The sequence below is a fragment of the Motacilla alba genome, chromosome 2 (assembly GCF_015832195.1).
Source record: "Motacilla alba alba isolate MOTALB_02 chromosome 2, Motacilla_alba_V1.0_pri, whole genome shotgun sequence".
In the NCBI taxonomy this organism is placed as follows: domain Eukaryota; kingdom Metazoa; phylum Chordata; class Aves; order Passeriformes; family Motacillidae; genus Motacilla; species Motacilla alba.
In genome coordinates this window covers 114574184-114597694 of record NC_052017.1, presented here as the reverse complement: position 1 = coordinate 114597694, position 23511 = coordinate 114574184, and the positions used below count along the sequence as shown (strand labels likewise).

Genomic DNA, 23511 nt, shown 5'->3' with positions numbered 1-23511 from the left:
GGTCAGACAGCAGGATATACAAGAAAATAACCTGTCGTATCAGACACAGTTACTTGTTCCATTGAATTCTGTTCACCTGACCTCTGCAAAGTCTGTGCATTCTCAAATGTGAATCTGCCAATGGCCAGACTGGTTCAGACGGAGGGTGTGCCCTACCAGTACTCTGCTTCCAATGATGGCTCTAGAGGTGACAGCCCGAACTGAGGGCAAATACTGCCATTCCCTACTCCCATGTCTCTACCTCCAGCTATTTTCAGCCCAGAAGAGTTACTGATCCATTTATTGTTTGTCTGTCTAAAGACCTTCTTAGGTTCCCAGTCTGCTGTGTAAACCTCTTGCATCCACAATGCTGTTTGGCAAGGAACCCATCCGAGTTCTCCATTGCATGGAGAGTATTTACACTGCACAGTCTAACTCCAGCAGACAGCATTTAAAAAAATAACTTTTTTAAAACTGGCAGATAAAGATCATGTTCCTCAAGGCATTTATTCCTATTTATATGAGAAAGGCAATAACACTCTTCTCATATGCTGGTATAGCAACCTCTTTCAAGACTATTTTGGAGACATTCACTTGAATGTTGAATGGCTTTAAAAACTCAGTGCCCTTCTGAACAAATGTTCCTCCCTTTTGAGCTTCTAAAAATTGATTCATTCTTTTAAATCGGTTTCAACTTTTTTTTTTTTTCTTTTTCTGGAAAATGCACTTCTATGAGCTAAAGTGGCCAAGTTTGATATACCATTGAATTATCCTGCAAAGGCCCTTGCTTTCTCAAAAAGGCAAAACCTACAATATTATTAACAATTTCAATTCTGGTCTCTACAAATGCATTATTCTGAAAACCCTAGAGAATGTGTTCCCTACAAAACAAAAGAATGTTTTAAGAGGTTAATATATATATATAGCTCTTTAATTTTTACCAACTGTACAGATAACAGCCACAAATCTCAGGTGTTTTACCATCTTGATGATTAAATCATCTCTGTAAGTAGCAGCAAAAAATTTTATAACTCTCAGGGCCTGCATCATTAAGTACTGAAAATAACTTGAAGTGCTGCGCAAAGCAAACGGTACAGTTGTAAACTCCTACAGACTCTGAGGAACCCGAAGCCCTTCCACAGGCAGCAGTCAGTAATATTTCACACAAATAAAAAGCCAATTCTCTACTTTTTTATTATCAGACACTCTAGTCATTCTGGTATTGACATCTCCAGCTCTGCATTAGCATTTCTGTACCTGCATGCACTTGTATGCACCTGCACACACTGGTTGCCTAGAACAGCTCATCCCGAATTGCTGTATCTCTACCACCTCTCTCCACAACAGGCTGAAAACTAATCCACTGTCCATGAATAACAAGTTTCTCAACAGCAGCTTTTCAATACGGAGCTTGCAATCTGTCTCCCATTCACTTTGTCAAATTATGGTCCACATATCAGCCATTTGCAGCAGTGATATATCTGTCAGGCGTCAAGTACATCTCTTGCAAAGGAAACTCTTTTTTAGGATTTTTTTAACTTTCAAAATCTCCAATCCCAAACATGTAAAATAATGAGTCAGATGCCAAAAATCATGAGGGTTTGGGTTTTTTGTGTTTTTTTTTTTTTAATATGTTAATGTATTTTCCTTTGCTTTCTGGAGCTTTTTCTAGGTCATGTTTTCAAGCTTTTCTCCAAGGCCAGAAGGGTTTCAAACATTATTAAAAAGAAAGCAACTGAGATCCTTTTGTAATTGCATGTTTAAGAAAAACATTTATTGCCATCAAGCTTAAATTCTGTTGAACTGACAACCAAGTATCTTCAGAGATGTTTTTGATCAAATAATCCTGAAATAGGAATATTGCTTCAAACCTGTTTTCTCTAGAGTTTCATTTGCATTACTTACGTATTTTTTCAGGTAATTAAGATTTAATGAAAGCAGGTTGTTAGACATGGAAGAAAGTCATGACTTAACACAATCTTGAAGGACTCTACAATATCAAAATATCTGAGATGCAGTTTATGTCTTTGTGTATACAAAGATATATCCTCACACAAACAGTGATTTTTTCCACCTGAAAGTTGTGGTTTGCTCCCCCACAATACTGAGTTGCCTTGAAATCCTTGCAGTGGAATTTTTTTCAGTGATGAGAAGATAGTTTTGTGCGACAACATGCATTACAAATCTTCTTAGATTCTAACTGGTTTGTGATGGAAATGTTCATGAGTATTGATAAATGCAACCATTCCTGTTAATCATCATCATCTCAGCTTGTTTGTGTGGCACTCAGTAATTTGTTTTTATTTAAAGAAGGAAAGGCATTCCTTTCTTTTCATAACACAATTCCTCTGTTGGGCATTATCTAAGCTCAGCATAGTGTCCTTCCTGTATTCTTTCTCTTCCATCCTTTCTTCCCTGATTAAGACTACTGAAGACTCAGCAGGAAACCCAGTGGGATTGCTCATGGTGTCTTGAAGTCACCTTTTCTTTCATTGTTTTTGCCTGTTAAACCTTGTTATGCTCATCAATCCCTCTCCCGCATCCCACTGGATTCCGAACTTTCCTTGGTCAGCACCCTTGTTTGCTCCTAATTGAGCTCTTCTTAATTTTCCCTGCCCCATTCGCTTGTCCTTACTTCCTCCCCTCACAGTTAGGCCATCTCCTCAAATGTCCCTCCTTCATCCTGTGCCTGGTGTCACCCTGCGCGGCCAGGCCTGAGCATCACGATTAATGGGGTAGACCCCAGATGACGAGGTACTTCACGGGCGCGCTTTACTTTCAACTTGTTTCCTGCTTCCTGGTACACGCTCATGGATCACAGCGTATGTGTGCCACCACAAACTCGGGGCGATAGCTTCCACTCTGCCGGGACTGGAGACGACGGGCTCTGCTGACAGCTCGACCCCCATAAGCCTCAGAGGGCTGCCAGGGCAGAGGGGTCGCCCGAGCCCAACTTTGCCAAAGGCCCGCGGAAATGGGTCCGGGGCTCTCACAGAGGCACCTCAAGAGACCCGCCCGCGGCCACACCGGCACTACGAGCCCGACCCACCCCAGGCAGCGCCCCGAGCCCCGCTCCCTGCCGGCACTGCCACCTCCCTGTGCGGCCCGGCCCGGCCCCGCGGCGCGGAGGGGATGCCATAGTAACGGGCGGGGGCCGGGCGGCGCCGGGGGCCGGGCGGAGGGCGCTGCGCGAGGGCGGGGACGGCGGCGGGATGGCGGGCGCGGGAGCGCCCCCTTTCCGCGGCTCCGGGCCCCGGCGGCCGCTAATGGCTCTTGCCGCGCCGGCCCCTTTGTGTGAGGCTCACTCGGAGCGGCGGCTCCGCGGCGGAGCGCGGTGCGTCCCCTGCCGCCGCCAGCCCAACCCAGCCCGGCCGGGCCGGGCGGGCCGAGCCGAGCCGAGGCGAGGCGAGAGAGCCGAGCGGCTCGGGGCGGCCATTCCAGCGCCTGGGCGCCCCGCTCCCCCCGGGGGTGCGCGGGGGCCCCGGCTGCTATCGCCACCTCCCCCTCAGCCCCCCCCAAGGCCCTCGGTTTGGTGGGCGACCACAATATAACTCCACCAAACCAAAGCAAATAAATAATAACAATATTAATAAAAAAAAGAGAGAAAAAAAAAAAAAGAAAAGGAAAGAAAGAAAGAACGGGAAAAGAACAGAGGGAGCGAGCGAGAGGGAGGGAGGGAGAAGCGAACCAACTCCGAGACTCCCATAAAGAGCGGCACGCACGGAGCGAGCGCCCCGGTGCCGATGCGTGGGGGAAACAATAAGTACTCGAAGTTACCTGCCCTGCCGTAGAAGAAGGAGGGTTCGTGGGTTCTCTTGCAGACATCTGCAGACCGGTGCTTTTTTGGAAGAGATTTTTTTTTTCCTCTCCTCTCTCTCTCTTTGCAAACCACAAACGGATGTGAGGCAGGGAAGGTGTTTGACTACTGAAGTCAGGCATCTCTTTTTTTATTCTTCTTAGTCTTGTGTGTCCCCCCCCCCTTCCCTCTCTCTCTCTCACACACACACGCACACACAAACACTCACACCCCCCTTTTTTGCACCTACATTAACGACTAAAAGAAAAGGAAAGGAGTTTGCTTGATGTTTTAGTGAAATGGACGTAAGATTTTATTCACCACCTCCTCAGCCTGCAGCCGCTCCTGATACGCCTTGTTTGGGACCTTCCCCCTGCCTGGACCCCTACTATTGCAACAAGGTGACTCGTGTTTTGTGTCGTCCGAGGTGTTTTATCTGTGCTGTCGGTGTGTGCTGTTGTCGCGGCGCGTTGCATGAGCGGGCGCTGCGCTCTGGCGAGCCGCGCACCAAGTTCCCCGGCGAGGCGGAGGGAGGGCAGCGGCACTTGCCGGGGTTTGGGGTTTGGGGAGCGCAGTGCCGCCCGCCGCGGAGCGGAGCCGCCGGGACACACACCGGCTCCCCCTCAGGCACCCCAAATTAAACCCCCGGAGTAGTCTGGGGGCGGGCGGCTGGAGCGGGGGGGGGGGGGGGTGGGTGGGGGGGGTGGGGGAGGCATTTTCCATAACATCTTTTCGGAGAAACGGCGTGGACGGGGATGTTGGTGCGGGGGACTTGAATTACCAGGGCGCTTATTCATGAGAAAGATCGCGTCCGCCACAAACCGGCAGAAACTCTGCCCCGCAGTTCATGTGTCAAAGAGCTGAAAAGAACGTTTGTGTGTGTGTGTGACATATGTGTGTGTATTCACACACACACACACACACACACACACACACACACACACACACACACGCATACACATCTCTATATGTGCATAATAAGTCTGCACAGTGTTTGCAAGTAGGTTCAAAACATCGGCTCCACTTTGTCCCGGCTGTGCAACTGCCTTACCAATTTCTCTGTAACTTGATTAAACCTCTGCAAATAGGGTCAGTATCTGATGAGAGCTAAGTTTTAGGTCCCTGAGCCTTGGGGAAGGAGGAACCGCAGAGGATACATGCGCTTAGCCCAAATCCTGACTCCGGTTCTGGGAGTTTGGTCCTGCGATCCCGGAGCACTTTGCGTGACTTTTGCTGCCGAGGAAGGGGGCTGGGGTTCCTGCATTGTTACTGCCGCTGTAGCCTGAGCCGGCTGGTGCTTTATGGTATGAGCTGCACTTTCTCTGCTGTTACGGAATGGGCTTTGCACGTGAATAAATCGCTGGCCGTAGGAAATGATCGGAAAATGCGAGTTACTCCGAGCACAGCCCGGCCAAGGGGAGCAAGCCGGGAGAGAGCGATGTGTTCAAACCTGCGCGCTCGGGCTCTTGTTTAGAAGCCCGCCGTGGCAGCCCGTGGCGGGCTGCAGCAGCAGATGGCTTTTCGCAGCGCAAACCCCGCCGTGCGCAGGCTCCGCAGGGCCGGCCGCGGGTGCGGAGGGCGGCGGTGGGGCGCGGTGGCCGGCAGGGCTCTAGCGCAGAGGAGCAGCCCCTGGCCCAGCCCAGCCCGGCCCGGCCCGGCCCGGCGGACGGCCCGGTCCCGCGCCCGGCTATTGTCGTGACGGTCTCACGTGTCAGAGAGACGTTCCGAGCCGTCCCTTTCATCCCGGGCAGCTGCCTCGATTCAGAGATAAACAGCAAAATAGAGCGTGCTTGTGCTGAGGCGCGGAGGCTGCGACGCCCGGGTAAAGCCCTCTCAGTTTTCAGGAAAGGTTTCCCACATGGTCGCATCTACCAATCACAACAGAAAGGACCAAATTCATCCTGGCTGCATTTCACATATACTCAATGGAGTTATAGAATCCAGGGATAAATCGGGCCCTTTGTGGTGGATGCCCCAGGATATTTCAAGAGAGATCCCAGAGGTATGACTGTTAGTGTTGTTTTAAGTAACTATTTTGCAGCATCTGGCAAACGTGTGCTATATTTTGGAAGTTTGTGCCAGGAGTGAACTTGGTTCAGCAGGAAGAGTTCAAATGCAAAGAAGCATTTATGTGTTCATTAGTTTTCTGTTAGTGCTCTGATAATCATGAGGCTACTGCTCCTTTTCATCTGTGGTTTGCTGTTATTTTCTCTATTGTCAGTTTTGTAAATTGTAACAGTGAAATGTTGCCACGTGAAAAGCTTGGGCTGATATTAATGCCATAAGAACCAAAGTGTTTGAAGACCTGTTTGGCAGTGAAACTGGACAAACGTTATTAAACCTATCAATGATTTAAAGCTTCAGAAGGAAGGTAATGACTTGAATACACATTTCACTCATCATTCTTGAAATAGTGGCCAGATTTAATTTAAAAGTTAAATGCTTTGGAAAATCAGGAATTGCTTTATTATATTAAATCATTTTCCAATTAAGTTCCTTAAATAATTTTTGGTGTGTTGCACTCCAAATCGAATAAATTAATTTAGAAAGTCGTTTTCAGAATTTCTTTACTAGCTGGTTGAAGCTTCTTTCAAGTCATGCCATGTATGAGGGAGCAAACTGTTCTTTTCAAATGCAAATGAGACACTCATTCTGTAGACAAGTTGCAACTCTTCTATTTCACTTTGCCTGAACTGATAATGTGCTTAAAAGTGCACAGTCATAAGACATATGTTTTATGCTTGGAAAAGACTTACCAGGAATGCTTCAATATAAGATATTGAGTGCAGAACAATTGTCTTTCTCGAATGTCTTTACCCACTGACCATTGATAACATTAAGTGGACGGAGTAGATTTGCCAGGCCCCTTGGAGGTGTACATGTAGTGAACATTTCATTTTTCACCCCTTCACTCTCTCCCTTTGCCCAGCATGATTAACATTGCTGTGAAAACTTATCTGACTTGTTCTAAACATGTCATCATGTTACAGTATTGCTCTGTCACTCATTTTCAGGCTGTGTGTATTTAGGGAGTTTGAAGGATGGGAGGCCTGCAGAATTTTCTGTACTGTATGTTTGGTTGAGTGTTTGCTTTTAAACTCTCCCAGGAAAGATGATGGCTGGAGTGTGATGGATCCTTGTTCTGGGCCAAAAATGGTGGTCTTCATTAGGCGTCTACCTGCAAAACTCATTCAGAACTCATTCAAGATCCTGTGGGTTCTTGTTTCTTGTAAAGTTAGTTAGAACTTGCTTTTGGCACTTACTAGAGGATTTGGCCCTGTTTTTCATATCTAGGTTTTGGTGGTGTTTTTCCTATTACAAATTTGCCAGACTTTGATTCTTTATATTTGAAGTCTGCTTGAGCTGCTGGTAATTTAGAATGTGTTCCACAAATACTTAGGCTTTTAAGTTTTCTAGTTGTTCTGTTAGTACTAGTTGTTTTCCCTGATCAGATGGTTGTTTGTAGCATACGAGTTCCCAGGCAACATGCATGGGAGATATTGACTGTGCATTTTTCTGTAGCCAGAGGAAAATAATGTAAATTCAAACAATTGCCTCTTATCTTACAATTTTCAGTTGGCAGGCTTTGTTTCAGAAGACTGCTTAGATCTTTATTTTATAAACCTAAAATAGCATTCTAAGCATCTTAGCCTAATATTTCTCTATCTGCTGTGAAAGCTCATTATACCCTGCATATATTGTTATGCAGGCTTTTCCTTGTTTCTCTTGCATTACCCATGGAGAGAGAAAAGTGAAGGAACAATGCAAACAATGTTGGTTATGACAACTGTGAGAGGTATCTCTTATACAAACAGACAGAATGGACGGTATGCTTTGGTATATAGGTCAGCCTTTGAAATAACATAGTGGAGCTCTTAGGCTGGACAGATTCAGGGTTGGGGTTGTACTGTTTGCCCCTTGAAACTTGAAGCATAATTGCAGTTCAGATATGTTCAGGCTAATGTGGGTTGTCTGTTCAGTTGAAGTTTATTTTAGGCAATATCACATTCTGTAATTAAGTTGAATTACATAAAAGAAATAACTTTGATAATACAAGTGTCTTAATTTGATAGAATATGGCCGGTCATTTCAAGCTGCCTGAAGAAGTTGGATGATAAGTTTAAATGTTTAAGTAGACATAGTAAATAACAGCCTAGTGGCTTTCCCTATTGAAGTGTCACCTGCAAAGACCACTTCGATCAGTACTGTAAGAAGGATAGGTATATTTTAATTTGCATATTTGCAACTTCATAGTGTTTCATATATCTGCTCACATAAAGTGCAGTTATGTAATTGTAGTTTGACACAGCTAATGACAGGGATGCTGACCTCTGCCATCAGTAGGCAGAAAATAATGGTCTTTACTGCTCCCAATGGTTAGCCTTGCAGAATTATGTACTGGATTCATCTGTGATTTGCTACCTTGTTCAAAAATACAGGAGCCTACAACTCATCTTTCTTGTATTCACTGGTTACTTGTCAGTGCAGTGGAAAAATACAGCCAGGCAGCGGAGGTAAAATGATAGACTGTAGTTGTTTTTAAAAAGAGGAATAAAGAGGAGAAAGGAGGGAGAGGGAAGCAAAACCTTTCAAATGAAAAAAGCAGAGTGACATTGGGTAGAAGTGGATAAGGAGATATAATACAATGCTTTGTAAGCAGGTAACAATCCCGCTTGTAATCAGAATTCCATGGAGCAAAAGTGCATTTATTTATACTCAGCGTTTAGAGTAATTTATTGTGTAAACTTAACCCTACCATAGAGACTACTCTAAATAAAATGTTCCATGGCTGTTTACAAAGTGTACATTATTTCCAGGGGCTTGCTTCCATCCAGTCTCTATCTCAAACTCAGAGTTGTGGCAAGCAGGCTCTCTAAAGGACAGCTCTAAAGCTGAAATACTGTGTTACTGTTTTGACAGCATTTTAGATTATGCTCATATTGTTTATCCTAAACATATTCCCCCCCTTAAAAAAATACCTTGTCCTCTACTGTCTTAGAATCATACTTGAAATTTGTTACTGTTTCATAAAGGAAAGATTAAACAGTTGAATTAGGGCTGACTGTTGATTTTCAAGTGTTAAGTCTTTTAGTTTCAAAAATACCACATATGAAGAACGGAAATGGTCTTTTCTTTCATATCTTAGTATGTAGTCTCAGAATTGTGGGCAAGTCTCAAGTGTGCCTCCTTAAATGCCAGTGTTTCAGAAAAGAAGTGGTCCCAATTTTAGTGGAACATAGGAAATGATTTATGTATGTGTTTTTGAAAAATCTTTCTCAAAGATTTCTATAAACCAAAGCATTTGCAGTAATTTATTTTTTTCTTTCTGCCAAATACCAGTACCCGGAGAGGAATTACGTTTTGTTCTCATACCAGAACGATGTGTTTCATCTCTAGAGCATTACCCTCAATCAGCCTATCATGAGGTCTCATGAAAGAGAAGTGAAACCAGTAAATTATTAAGAATGCTGAATTAACTAAACAATACAGCACATGCAGTACCTTTGGTGTTTACATTAAACCAAAGAGAAGCTGGAGCTGATTTTGAGAAGCTGATACTGTGAAAGACTGGGTAATTCCAGCTTCTGTTGAGATCGGGATGTGTTGGGGATGATCACAGTTTACTATGAAGAACTGAGCACCCTCTGGCCCTCAGATTCCCACATTAGCAGAACTTTCTTGTCTTGCTAAAAATGTACAGAAGCATTTGAAAAATGGACTATGTGTAAAACACAATTTATATTCAAGCATAGAATTGTCCTAATCACGGTAGGATTTAGATTAAAATTCTTGGATATTTAAATCCTGTATTGACTGTAGATATAAAAAAGCTTAGATGTTGGAAGTAAAAAGCTTCCTTTGACTTCACTCTCAGTACTGCTCAAGAGTGACCTGAAAGCACCAGTTTGCGTGGTGAGAGGGTAGTCCCTGGATCAGTGCAGACCTTGGCTTCTGGAACTGACAGCAGAGGCAATTAGTGGCAGCTTTGTTTATCTTGTTGAAGAGGACACATGCTCTTTGAATGTCTAGAATGGACTGCATACAATAAAATGCTTATTTTAAATATAACCTAAATTTAAATGTTTTGTTGTTGCAGTTGGACTGTGTGATTGTTGTAGATCCCTTCCAACTGAAATAGTCTATTCTGCTGTTTTAGCTTCACAACTACATATCAATTTTCTGCCCAAAGAATGATTTCTCATTAAAAACGTTGCGTTATAAACTGCTTCAAAACATGGTTTATAGCAGATTCACCAAATGACTCTTAATTATAGCAATGCTTCCAAAATACTTTCAAGCATAGAATTCACATCAGCCCAAATGAGATTTTCTTGATCATAATGCTTTTCCCTACAGTGTTCAGTTGGAAAATGGCAGCGTTGCCTTATTCTATAGTTAGGCACAGATCATGTAGCCGTAGCAGCAGCAACAAACTCTGCCCCCACAAAGTGATGAGTGCATGTAAGGAACTCTTGTCCCCCCTTCTAATGGAATATCTGCCATTTATGTTCATTGGTAGCAATCAGTTTTCAGTTAGCAAGTCATCAAATAAAACATTTAGCTCTTGATTTAGATCTTCAAACTTAAAATTGTTTTTCAGCAGGCATCTTGGTGCAACCCGCATTTGTAGCGTCTGTGGTTTTGTTTTGCTTCATATGTTTGCAGCAATTTATTTTTAGCATTTGAATTTCATATGGCTCTAATAATATTTATATCTTATCTTTCAATTGCACATATGCTAACACTGTTCTTGAACTGTTCATTTAGTATTTTTCACTGGGCTGCTATTTGATTTGCTACAGACCCTTGTTGAATGGTTTCCTCCCAAGGAACACGCTGCTTTCTAAGTTGCAAAACATACTTGAATTACATGAGCATCTGACAAATCCAGGTTAGTGGAAATGTCAGAATGTTTTAGCATTCACATTCTTGGCTGTTAAACCACTCTCTACCAATCAAAAGTGGCACGAGTGGGTTTTTTCAAAGGTACTGCTGGCTAAGCATGGAAATTGAGCTGCTGTGGTAGTACTTTTGTCTCCTGCTATTGTTGTTGATGATTATATGGTCTTAAAGGTTAAATAGAAGTTCCTGTAGCTGGTATGTATTTTTGTTATATTAAGAAAATCTGCAGTGAACTCCAGTTCTTATTCTATATGCAAGAATTCAGAGCTCTGAAATCAGGCAGTGATAACCTGTACTTAGGGAAATGGGTCAGTAAAGGAAGTATGAAGCCTGCAATGTGAAGTAAAAGGTTTATCTAGACAGTTCCTGCTAGAAGAGAAGATTATGTAAACATGTTAATTTCTGTTGTATCTATTCTACTCTGTACGTATATACACACATGTGGATTTCTGCTTCATTACATATATTGCTGACTTTGAAAGAAGTGAACTTACTCTGAGAATGCATAATTTCTATCCTGTACTATAAGTAATTGGCTTTGAAGTCAATTCTGTGAATTCTGGTCACAGTTGCCAAAAGTGGGTAGGTTTGTGTTCATGAATAAGAGAAAACATTTGTTTCTCCTATGATCATCATGTTTGCATCGATCTGAAATAATAATAAGTAGAAAAAGGAAAAGTAATGATGAAAAGGGATGATAACCTTTCAAAAACAGATAATTGATCGTTTGGCAGACAAAGTTGTGAACATTAGTCATAGAAACCTGCAGATAGTAGAGGCTTAATATCAAAGCTAATGATTTATTTTATGTTAATGACTTTCTGCTAGGGCATAAAAGACTGCTCATAATGGACTCTCAGTGCTGTGTTCAGTTGTGAAGGCTAATGGGATAATCTTATCCAAAACTAAGCTTTTTGAAGTAAATCATGGTGTTATTTTTTCAAGTTAACTCTTGAAAATGTATTGTCAACTGATACTGCTTGTAGTCTTTATAGGAAAATGTAAGGCGAGTTCTTTTTTCTTCACCAACAGCTTTCTTAATTGTATTGGTAATGTCTGTGCTTTTTTTATGATTGTAAAAAATAAGATATGGAAGTCATTCAGTCACTTCAGTGTTTTTATCATAGGGCAATAGTTTTTTGTGAGGCACAGTTGTTTTTAAAGGTTGAACAAAGGAAAAGAAGAATTATTTTTTTTAGTGGCTTAGCCACTTATTAGCTAAATGGCAGTAAAACTCTTTTTTGCATTGAGAAAATTTTTAAATCATGTTTACAATTAGTTATAACCAACATTATATTTCAATAAGAGATAATTTGCCTACTAAAGTTCACATAATGTGCTAATCATGTGTAGTGGTTAATAAAGGCCTCCTATCTCACTCCCCTGATGGCTATAAAAGGCTATTATGTTCATGGCAGCAGTTCAGGTACAGCTGCTGTGTGTTAATAATGCATCATTGTCCCACTAATAAACACAGCAAAGGTCAGCAACCCTGAGCACCTAAAACACCCATTCTCTTTCCAAAATATTTATTAACACCTTAATGGTGTATCTATTCATTTTGGTTAGGATTATATCAGTTAATGACCCTCACGGAATACTGTGTGCTCAGGTTTTGCAACCTACATGCTGTTGTGGGCTGCTGCACTCATCTTTCCTCTTAAACACTTTTCATCACAACTTCGTGTTGTTTTTTTGAAGACTAGCACGAACACTAACACTTCATGGTCACCTTATGATGGTCGCCTTAACTTGCTTTGTTACTTAGTTTGGCAGTTTTCATTTTGTTTCCTCAGCTAATTTAGGATTCTTTCTAGAGGCTGAATTTTCATGACTTCAGACACTTTGTAGAAATTCTGTGTGCTAAAACTATGTGACTGTGTAACAGACATTGATGCATGCACATATAGACATGCATGTATATATGTGTGTACATGAGCACTACTTCCCCTAGGTTCCATGCATTATTTTATACTAGTTACTTATGTTTTCCTTTTTAGCATAGATTGCTGTATTCATAAAGGTTTTTTAAAATGCATTTTCTACAGACAAAGAACATACTCACATGGGATTTCCATTTTGCCAGGGAAACATGCAAATCAATAGGCCAGCACTTATCTACATTAAAATTAGGTACACTCTAATTTATGAGTGTATTTGTCTTGCATAGCCTCAGATATTCTTTAATGTAGCCTGATTCTGTGTCTGTAGAGAAAAGCAAAAGTGTTAATTGAACAAAATCTCATTTTCTCATCTTGTAGTATTGTCTTTTGTTATCTGTTACTCATTTTGAAAACCTGATTTTTTTTTTCTTGTGCTGTGTGATTTACAAACAAATATTTAGAGAACAGAAAAATACTACTGCGTTTCCATCAAGACCAATGAAAAAGCTTAACTAGCTGAAGGGTTTCTTTTTGGTGTAGCACATAGCTTCAATGACACATTTGTCATGCTTTAAATATATAATACATACAATAAAATATGTACAGGCACAGTTGTGATATATGTAGTGTTTGGCTCCATTGCTATTGTTTGTAGTCTCTACGGTTGTCATACATTGTTCTTTGCACATCATACCATTACAGCAGAATTTGACACAATTTCTAGCTTTCAGTCCTGCACCATTTTCATTGCACAATATACATGAGTTTGACAGGGTGTGTTGAGGACAACTCTGGCAAGCAATTGATATTTTGAAGTGGCAAGCGTTTCAGCAGCTGCCTGCTTGTGAAAAAGGAATGATAAGGTATACTGTATTGTTAGTTTCAGGCAAAGCATTAAGGTTTAAGCTCTGTAAAAATGTACACATTATTCGTCAGTGGTGAAGCAAGTCTTTTATGTTTTTTAGAGCTTAGCTCTCTGGCTGATGTGAACTAGAATGACATTGGTTTAATGGTCAGTAAATGAATAGGAGTACTTTGAATTTGAACCACTGCCAATTTTGCACCGACAAAGAGACTGACAAAAGAAAGATTTTATGTGAAAGCAAAGCACAAGCAATGTTTGGGGAGGTGGGGAGAGGGGCAGAGGAACCCAACAGAAATATTCTCTAACACAGCCTTGTAATGATTCTAAAATTGTTAAAACACATCCATTTTGCATGGCTCATCGGCTACGAACCTAAGCTGTTTCATCTAATGCTCTTTAAAACCTGTTGTATACACATAGTCTTTTAGAATATATTCATATGGAATTTACAGTGTGTTTTTCTAAATACCACACTGTGCCCTGAAGGCCTGCTGGCAGAACATCAGAGTTGTCCACTGCTGGAGTTCCCAAGTCTCTCTCTATCTGGTAGTGGGAAATTGTAGTTTAATCAGTTATGGCACTTTCAGTGTGTAACATTCATTAGTAAGGCAATTTGTCATGACTGTTAATAGTCAGGATGCATCTGCTCTCTCTTCAGTTATGGAGTGTGATAAGCAAGAGGGCAAATATTTCAATATTTAATAATATTAGCATGTTTGAAAACTGTAATTCAAGGTTAGTGCTCAAAACACAAACATCAGATTATTGACAATCAAGGTATTTTTACTGGTTTTACCTTTACAGAGTCGATTTGAAACTACACTAATGCTCTTACAAATTCTGTGTTATGTGACTGGGTATTAGAAAGTAAATGTTAGCATCTTCAATGTTTATCAAAGACTTTTCCTCTGTTTTCCTCTGTAAATTGAAAGGTAGGATATTTTCACGGAGTTGCAAATACCTATAATTATTTTCCAGTGTATCAGTAATAAATTGTTCACAGTATCATTTTTGGCAGTAGCAGACCTTTTTCAGTGTTAGTTTTGTGTCTGGGCAACTTATAATGTCATGTTATAAAAGATATTCGATGCCTACCAAATAGACAACATGCAATTAGAATAATGTTCTCTTCTCACTAAAAACCAGCTTGTAATCATTGTTCATTGTTCTAAATATGAAAGGATAAATTGTTTCCTACAGCCAAGAAAGGTTTGAGAGGTTTTTTTTTTACATATATCTGATAACCCTCATGTATTACATAATATGATAGCTTCACACACAATAGCTTTGTGACACATTTTAATTTTTAATGAAAAGCCCCCAAAATTTTAACATAATTATTTCTTTAGAAACTGAGCCCAATCTTGGTAAAATCCGTTCTTGCTAGTAACAAAAGCTGTTACTGTTTAAGTTCCTGTTCAGCAGTTAGTTGGTACGCTTCACTGGATGTTGTCAAAAAGGCTTTTCTCTTGATTGACAACCCTGTAGGAATGTGAATGGAGATTTTAATTGCATATCATGTGTGCATATCAGAGTGAGTGGATTCACTGACTCTGCTTAGCTCTGTATCTCTACAGGTCAGCCATGCCAAAACACTTCTTTTTTTAATAAGCAATTGATATATTTTCCATTGAGAGACAAAATGGTCATGCAAGTGAAGAAGGCACTGTAAAGTAAAAGGTTCCTGTGAATTTTGGAAGAAAAATGTGTGCAAAAATTTTTAAACACAATTAAGAGGTGTTTTGATGATGTAAATTCATATCAAGTCTACACTGACCAAAGACTGCTAGAAGTGTGTTTATCTTTCTCTCCATTCTTTTTTTTTAATTTTCAAGAGTACTTTGAGCAAAATCAGTTAAAAAAAAAAAAAAAAAAGAAGTGAAGCGAGTGGAAAAATTTACTGAGGCAGGCTGCCCTTGAGTCTTGTCCCCTTATAGAGACAAGGGGAAATGATGGGAGTTTTCATTTATATTGAGAGCTAGTGGGGTTTCTTTTTCATACTGTATTTGATGCACACTTTTTGGGACAACACTGTTCATTTAGGGGGAGATTTATCTTGATAAGGATCTCAGTTTTAAGTCTGATACTAAAACCAAGTTCTGATATCAACTGTATTGCAACTTGAATAATTTTTTTCCTTAAGAACAGCAAATGATAGATCACTACAAAATAACTCTGCTAAACAGACCCCATTATTTTCCATAACCAAGAACATAAAAATATTAAAGCCAAATATTTGTTATTATTAATAATAATTATATGCCAATATCTTAAGTTAGATTCCAGGTTTCATTTTGCATCAAAAACCACAGCATTGGTGCATCAGCAACTGAAAGCACAGCTACAAGACAGTTGTGAGGAACTTTTAGCTGAGTTTGTGTTTTGTTCCAGCACAGGGACATTAAAATCTAAAGGAGGATGACTGTTGCATTTTTCTGTGAGGACCCCTGGGAAGGAATTGTTACTTAGTAACAAAGTTTCTTTCCTCTTTTCTCCTGGTTTGTTTTGAATGAAAAGCAAATTTTGCTCTTTCACCCTTTGTGTAAGGCCAGCTCTGACTTTCAGATTGTATTTGTGTAAAAATGTAGGAAGAAAGGATGCTCACCACTTGTTGAAGGCACATCAAATGGTCTGACAACATGCTGGCACTTTTATGGAGCCTATTTTCTCCTGTGTTGGATTAAAGTGTATCTCACCCAGCTGCATCTTGAACATCAGTAAACCCTCAAGAGGGCTTAAAATAAGTGAACACCTTAAGAAGAAAACCGATGAGATTTACTTTATTTCTAATGAAGCAGATCACTTCTGACTTAATATATGACATTGATGTATGGTTGGATCTACTAGAATCTGACACTGCTGTGGGTTGTCAAGATATGTGAGTAAAAAATAGAGCAGCAGGTCTACAAGACTCAAGGGAAAATTCCAGATTTTGAAACTTTAACTGTATGAAATGAAGAAATTAAATTTTTTATCAATGTTGAAGAAAGAATCTACTTAGATTTTGCAGCATTAAATACCAGAGCCATTTTTGTAAATCACCATTGTAGCTCTTGAGGAAATAATGTTAAAAAATTGCAACATTGATATCATGAGGACTTCATTTTTCAGGACTTTGTTAGGTTACAAAGTCAGACACTTTAATGCTGGGAATGGCAGATTTAAGGATGTCTTGATTTTGCTCTTTAGTATGTTATCATTGGCAGGAATTTGAGCAAAACAGAGGACGTAGAATGATCATGCCATTGCAACTTTATCATTAGTGCAGTTGCAAATTGCACCAGAGTAAAACTTTTGGGCGGCCTCAAATTTGCATTCCTTACATTTTGATCACATGACTTTCTAACCCAAATAATACTGTTTCAAAAGAAATTTTTTGTGTGTTTTGCTGATTCATTTGATCATATCCGTGTCATTCATTGCTATTGTCTGTTAGGAGTGTCTGAGTCTTTTCAGCATTGCCGCACAGATTTTTCTGCTGCAGAGTTAACTCCGTTTTAGTAGCAGAGAGAATTTTGTCATAGTGAGTGAAGTGAGGACCGAGTCTTGGTGTGGCTAGGAAGATCTTGGGCTTTCTCTTGACAGTCCTTTCTTTCTGATACTTTGGTGCAGGCTGTCATGATTCATGCATTACATTCTAAGGGTTTTGGATTGAACATGAGAGTACCTGTGTTATTATTTTGTCACAAAGTCCCCCTTTTGGCCTGAGGAACTCAAGCATAAGTTAAGGCCTTAGTATTTTCTGATCTTTATCTCTGAACAAAAGGCACTTGTCTATCTCAATATCTTTTCTTCTCCTGAATTCGAAAGATGTCCTGCAGATAATGGAGCTGGTTGAATTTCCTTAAGGCTTAAAATTCTCCAACTCTAAATACAGATATTGTGACCAAAATTGCAGTCACATGTACTATAGCTAAACCTGCAATTGTAAGTAAGAGAAAGCCTATTGTGCATGCATTTATTATCATGTATAGAGTTCCTATGCTTATGGAAATAATTAAAGAGGTATCAGTTAAATATATGCTTATACTAAACTTTCTAAATTTGTATAAATTATTTCAATTCTAGTAAAAACAGGGGATTTAGTTTAAAAATCCTTAGGGCTCGTCTTATAACATTCTTCTTTGGAGATAGAGAAGAGTCTATGTATATAGGAATAAAAACTCAGAGAAAAAATATTTTTGAAAAGGAAAAATATGTTACTCAGCAGAATCCATTGCCCTTTTAAGAATGCTTTCTCAGATAGAGGACTTTCTCAAACAGAACACTGCAGTGGAAATACTAAAGTAGCGTTCTCAAACTTGGCTGTGGTTTTATTAACTCTTTTCAGAAATTCAAAATTTAAATGTTAGTATCTACTGCAGAGTAAAATAGTTCTGAATTTAGGAGAAGTTTAGAAGGCTTTAGCTGGAGCAGATGACTGTAGACTTTCTAGGAACAGGTTTATTACAACAGAGCCCTTAACCTGCTGCTTCCTACATGGTTGTCTGGGATTCTAGGAATGCTGGAAGCTCTTTGTTAGAGGTGAAAGCATATTCTGAAGCAATGGGTTACCCTGATGTACCAGGCCTGGAAGTTATTTTCTACTATTTTTCACTCATCAGAATCTTTCCTTATTACTACTGAGCTTGTAATGGACCTGTACAAAAATTAGTAGTCAAAAAAAAATCACAGAATCACAGAATATTCTGAATTGGAGAGTGTCATAATCTTCAGGTCTACTATCCTGGGTAAGGATGAAATGTTTTGAGGAAACAGGAGCTTTTCACACACACTGGTAGTGAGTGTTCAGTCAAGTGTGGGAGAGGAGAGCAGAGTAGCGCTGAGTGTTTAAGGGACTCACATAAGCAAAAGAGCTGGATCCGCGGTCTTTCATGTTGCTTCAAGAATATGTTTGTATTTCACCGTCACTGAACACCAGTTTCTGTTTTGCCAGGACCCTCCTTTCTCCCTTTATGTTTTGAGTATTCACCCTACACAGAGGCTGAACTTTGAAAAGACAGGTGAATTGCAACCTTAGCATATCTGTCACTTGGAGATTTAGGAATTTATATTGGAACAGAAGGAAATATGGAGATATTCTGTAGAAAGAAGATTTTATGACTGGTCTTGGCTAAACCTGGATACCATTTCCACCAGTATGGGCATCTAAACTGTCTCCAGGAAAAACTGACCAGCTGACTCTTAGATGAGTTGGGACATCACCAGAGGGTGATGTCCTGAAGTACTGACAGTGGAGAAGGGGTGTGTGGAGTGTGCCCCAGACAGACTAATTTTCACCCTGAGTTCTTTGGGATGAGTCCAAAATCTCAGGTTCACAGACCTAGTGTGACAACATGTCTGCTTTAAGGAAAACAGCCAAATTCAGATTTAAATGACAGCAGGGCTATTAGGATCAGGACAGATCAACTGAAGTAGTGCTGGGTGATGTTAAAAGTCATGTGAATGTGGGTTTGCAGAAGTCTTTGTGGTACAGATATTGCTTTTTCTGTGAACTTGCATGACTCTAGGCAATGTTTGCTGGCTCATGGGATAAACTCCCCATGCTGTAAACTCCCCCTCCCTTCTTTGTGAGGTGCTTTTTGTCTTAGCCCATGAAACGTCATACTAGCTATTCCACTGCTGCATTAATCTGCTACTTTCCTCACTCATGTTCTGTAGAAAGTCCTGACCTCCTGCAACAGAGACGGATTTACCATTTCCTATACAGAACTTTCTTTTAAGAAGGTAAAATTCAAAAAATCGGGAAATCTTTTTTTTTTTTATTTATTTTTTTATTTTTTTACCACTATATGGATGAGATCTTGTAAGAGAAATGGGGAAAAGTAGTGTAACCAAAAATGGATCATGGTGAGAGAAAGAGCAGAAAGAGCAGTCTCCAAAAATGGATGTAGAGATTCTTCAACACAAATTTAATTGTGTAGTAAACTACAGAAACACTATGAGATGCTATGTCATCTCCTGTCCCATTCCCCGCACCCCTTCCTCCTCCATTTCTGAAAAAAATCATTCTTCTCCACATCACAATTTGTTATCTCGTAACTTGGATGAGAACCTTGTTCTTCCTCAACAGCAGATCTTATTTCAGTCCTTATCTGGTGGTTCAATAACTTACGCCTCTAGCCCTTAAAAAAAAAAAAAAAATGGTGATGAGTTTGAAGTACAAGGAGCAGACCGTTCAGATATGTGAATTCTTTTCCCTTCAGGGCCACTCCACAGTACTCCATAAAGATAATTATACTTTTTGGATTTTGGTTTTCCCTTTTCTTGGAGTTGACTGTTTAGCAAAAAAATTCTGCTACACAGAAATAGTTAAAAAGAATTAACCTAAGATTATTAACCACACCAGTGCTGAAGGACTTGAAAGGACTTGTTTATACCCATAAAAGTAGGGAAGAGAAAGGTAAGAATTAGAGCTGGAATTCCATATTTAGTTTAAAATTTCTAGTGATGACAAAATGTTTTGTATATAGGATTATTAGTTTTTGGCAAGCCCTGCTATATCTAAACACTTTTGGGTGGGCTAAGGATGAAGTTTCATTTTAACGCTTAACTTAATATCCTTGCTTTGTGGTTTTAGATTATATTAACATTTCATGAGCATCAATTTTTATGGTACATTTCCCTTGTAGAAGATACTGTTTTTACACAGAAGTAGTGCTAAGTCTGTTGCATTAGATTTTACAAGGTAAACTTCATTTTATTTGTCTTGACAAAGATTTGTATCATTAGGATGCAGAACTGTGACAATATGTTTGTGAAAGAATTAAACAAATCTTGTATTTTCTTACCATTTTTTCCCATTATCCTAGGAAGTAATGCCACCATGTGAAAAACTTTACCCTCTTGGTGCTTTATTGTATGGGCTGAAATACACTCATGAATATCTCATTACATTCTGTGTACACCACTTGTATAGGACTGCCAGCGTCTGTCACCAGTTCTGCCCTTAATACAGTTCCCCATTCTTAGTATCTTGTTTTTAGACTCAGTGCAGCACAAGTACAAAGCTGCTGCCTTTTTAGTGTTGAATTTTTAATACGTTTCATCCTTTTTAACAATTTTGTTACGGAACGGAATTGGACTTTATTTTTGCAGATACCACTGTATTTGAAAAAGTTCCCATTCTTTCCTCCCTTGAAGTGTCTATAGTACATTGTGTACTTCTCCACGTATCCAAGTCTCCAAATTAGTTCTCTGTGTATCTGAGTCTCCAAATTAGTTTGCATCACCTCTGTTATAAAACTCCTTGTCTTCCACCACTACTCTGAAATTGCCTTTCATACTCGGTGTAACCTATGAATTGGTCCTGCAAGTGAGTCATTCCAAGGTTGTTGTTCTTCCCTTATAACTATATTTAATAGAAAATACTGTGCTCTATGTTATGTCCATCTTGTTCAGATACAACAGTGTCTGCTGAGATGGAAAAGCAGAATGCAATATCAGAATACATTTAAATGTAATAACATCTCTGGAAAATTTCTTTTTATGGTACAGAAATAACAGCTCTTCTGCCATTATCACTGCTTGGGGTTTTAGAGCCTTGTGGTATCTGAGTAAGAGTATTTCAGTGACTGGCTTGGCCTTGCAGCTTTTACCCTAGGAAAAATCCTACTGATGTCCAGAGGAGTTTTGCATTCTTCAGGGACTGTGATTTGGCCTCTGATATAGCCCTGTCTTATGAACCCTTTTTCCCTGCATGAAACATTACATAAAATTTAGTGGTTTATCTATCCTGCACATTTCTTCTATTAACAAAATGATACACCTGGGGTTAATTTTCAAGATTATTGCATTTTATACTTACTGACCCTAAAGAAATCTTACTGAGAACATTAAATTCATTTTCTACTGAGTATTGTTTTTCCTATAAGTACGTTAACCCAGTATTAGCCATCACACTTACAAGATCACATTTTATCTAGCCTTCCTGCAGTTGCAAAACTGTGACTGAACTTCATTTGAATTACTCTTTCCTCAAAAAATAATCAGTTAGTTTTATTTTCCCTGTGTAGTGGGTCAATTCAAAGGGAATTTCATTAGTAAGACAGAGGCCCACACAAGCTGTGCATCTGGGGTAAGAAACAAATGCACAAACCCACAAACCTGCTGCCTCTCTGCAGTAGTCCCTGTAGGACTCCCTCCAGGTCCTCTTCCTGTTAAGTAGGATAAAGAGTGTTGGTAGTTGTAAGAGAACTTGCACTTAACTTCAGTAGCTGAGGAAAACTCATGCCAGAGATCTTGTTTTTGTTGTAAAATAATTACACCTCTTTCCATCCACATGTTCTCACTGGTTCTTTCGGAAACATGTGACTCACACTAAGCTCTCACAGTGTGATTCAGGCTGCTGCCTGCCTGGGACATCTCGAAGACCAACTGTTACTACTTGTAAAAATTTACTTTTAACATTTCCTTTAAATCCCCATTTCAAAATTCAAAATCCTTGCATGAGTAGATACATGTAATTAAAGAATCAGTGTATTTTCCTGATACAGGGAATTTGTTCACTGTTCCTTTGATCTCTTTTTTGACCTTGTTCTATGTTACAGTTTTGTTGGTGTGATCTACAGCAGACTGTGGGTGTGGTTGAATGCTGGGTAATGTGAATTTATGCTACTCTGCTGTTGTAGAGTAGCATTCCATGCAGATACTTCCATGCCCACACAGGATGCCTTTGTGGAACGACACTCTGCTTTGAAAGCAAATGGGCTACTCTTTCTACTCTTTCATACTAAGTTCTTGTTGTAACTGGTGATCTGCTCTGGTTTGTCCTGTCTGCAGGAAAAGTACCAAGCAAAGAAGGGGCAGAATTCACATTTAGTTGCAATTTTAAATGGATTTTAGCCAGTTCTGAAACTGCACCCTTAAGTTACATGGGGATTTTTCAAAACAGAGGATTTGCTTTGAATTCATATGGGTTGATATGAATTTGTGCTAATGTGTTTGTGTGTACAAATCCCATGTATATGTGTACCTTAGGCGTATTTTGAAAATAACCTATATGTGCACTATTAGTGCAGATAATTCAAGAATGAAACATCCTAAAATTCACCAGTGGATGTAATTCCAGTGACAAGGAGTTCTACTTAAAAAGTGAGATTGAATGTGGTTCAGCCTTGGCAGGCTTGGCTGACTGGAGTGTATAGCAACCATTCTAGTTTGCAGTAGTTCTAAGTCTGGCTTTAAAAGTGTTTCAGGAATCATTTTGAAGTAGAAATCTGAGAATATGAGATACACAGAAGGAAATGTTTCTGTCTGTCATGAAAAATCTGTATCTAGCTAGAGGCTGCAGTGATTGTGAAGAATGATAGTATCTCAGATACGCAGTATGCATTTTTGACTCAAAATTTGCATATATTTAATGCATTGAACTGTTTTAAAAACACTATTCTTAGAATACTTGTCAAAATATTTTCTATAATGGATGAATTTAAATCTAATTACATATTCATATTTTAAACTTATTGGCATTTTTTTGTCCAAAGAAGTGCATAATTTATACTCATATATAAATATACATACTATATTTAGAGGTAGTATATAGCTCAGGTTTAAATTGAACTTGGATGATGTTCAGTCATAATACATCTTACTCATCGATGCAACCTTCCATAGTTGTTCATCAATATTCTCTGAAAGAAGAGAATAAATGTTTTACACCTACAACCTATCTCTTGTAGTTGGGGTTTTTAATGGTGGAATAAAAAAATTGAGGTAGAGTTGTCTCAGATACTTGTTTTGTGCAAAACTTGTTCTGTGTGTGCAGCACTTAAAAATAAAGGTGCAAGAGCAAATAGTTTAGATGTCAGGTAAGATGACATCTGTATAAGCTCTCTGCTGAGTTCTGAGTAATCTTTTGTTAGTTTCCCCAATAACTCAGTCTAATCTAATACAGGGATGTAAGCGATATCATGTAATAGGTTTTTGGAATCAATAAATATGCCAAGGTTTTGAATTACTAGCAGTGTAGATGTGGCTGATAAGCTCGATTGTTGGAAAACTGATCCTATAAAAGTGAAAAGTGAGATCTTTAAAAGAAAAAAATCAGATGAAAGCCAAATCTTTCATGAAACGGAAATAAAATG

The 23511-nt window shown here is 39.5% G+C and overlaps 1 protein-coding gene across 3 annotated transcripts in view; it reads left to right on the top strand.

Moving 5' to 3' along the window:
• Window positions 1-3221: 3221 nt before the first annotated feature.
• TOX (thymocyte selection associated high mobility group box) overlaps window positions 3222-23511 on the top strand; it is a 218930-nt gene continuing 198640 nt past the window's right edge. For 2 of the 3 annotated variants that reach the window (XM_038129461.1, XM_038129459.1), the window contains exon 1: window positions 4701-5777. In XM_038129461.1, the coding sequence (XP_037985389.1) occupies window positions 5634-5777 (144 nt within the window). In that variant the 5' untranslated portion in view covers window positions 4701-5633. Of the gene's footprint in view, window positions 4177-4700; window positions 5778-23511 lie in introns of those variants that run through there. The other variant, XM_038129460.1, reaches the window with a different exon arrangement.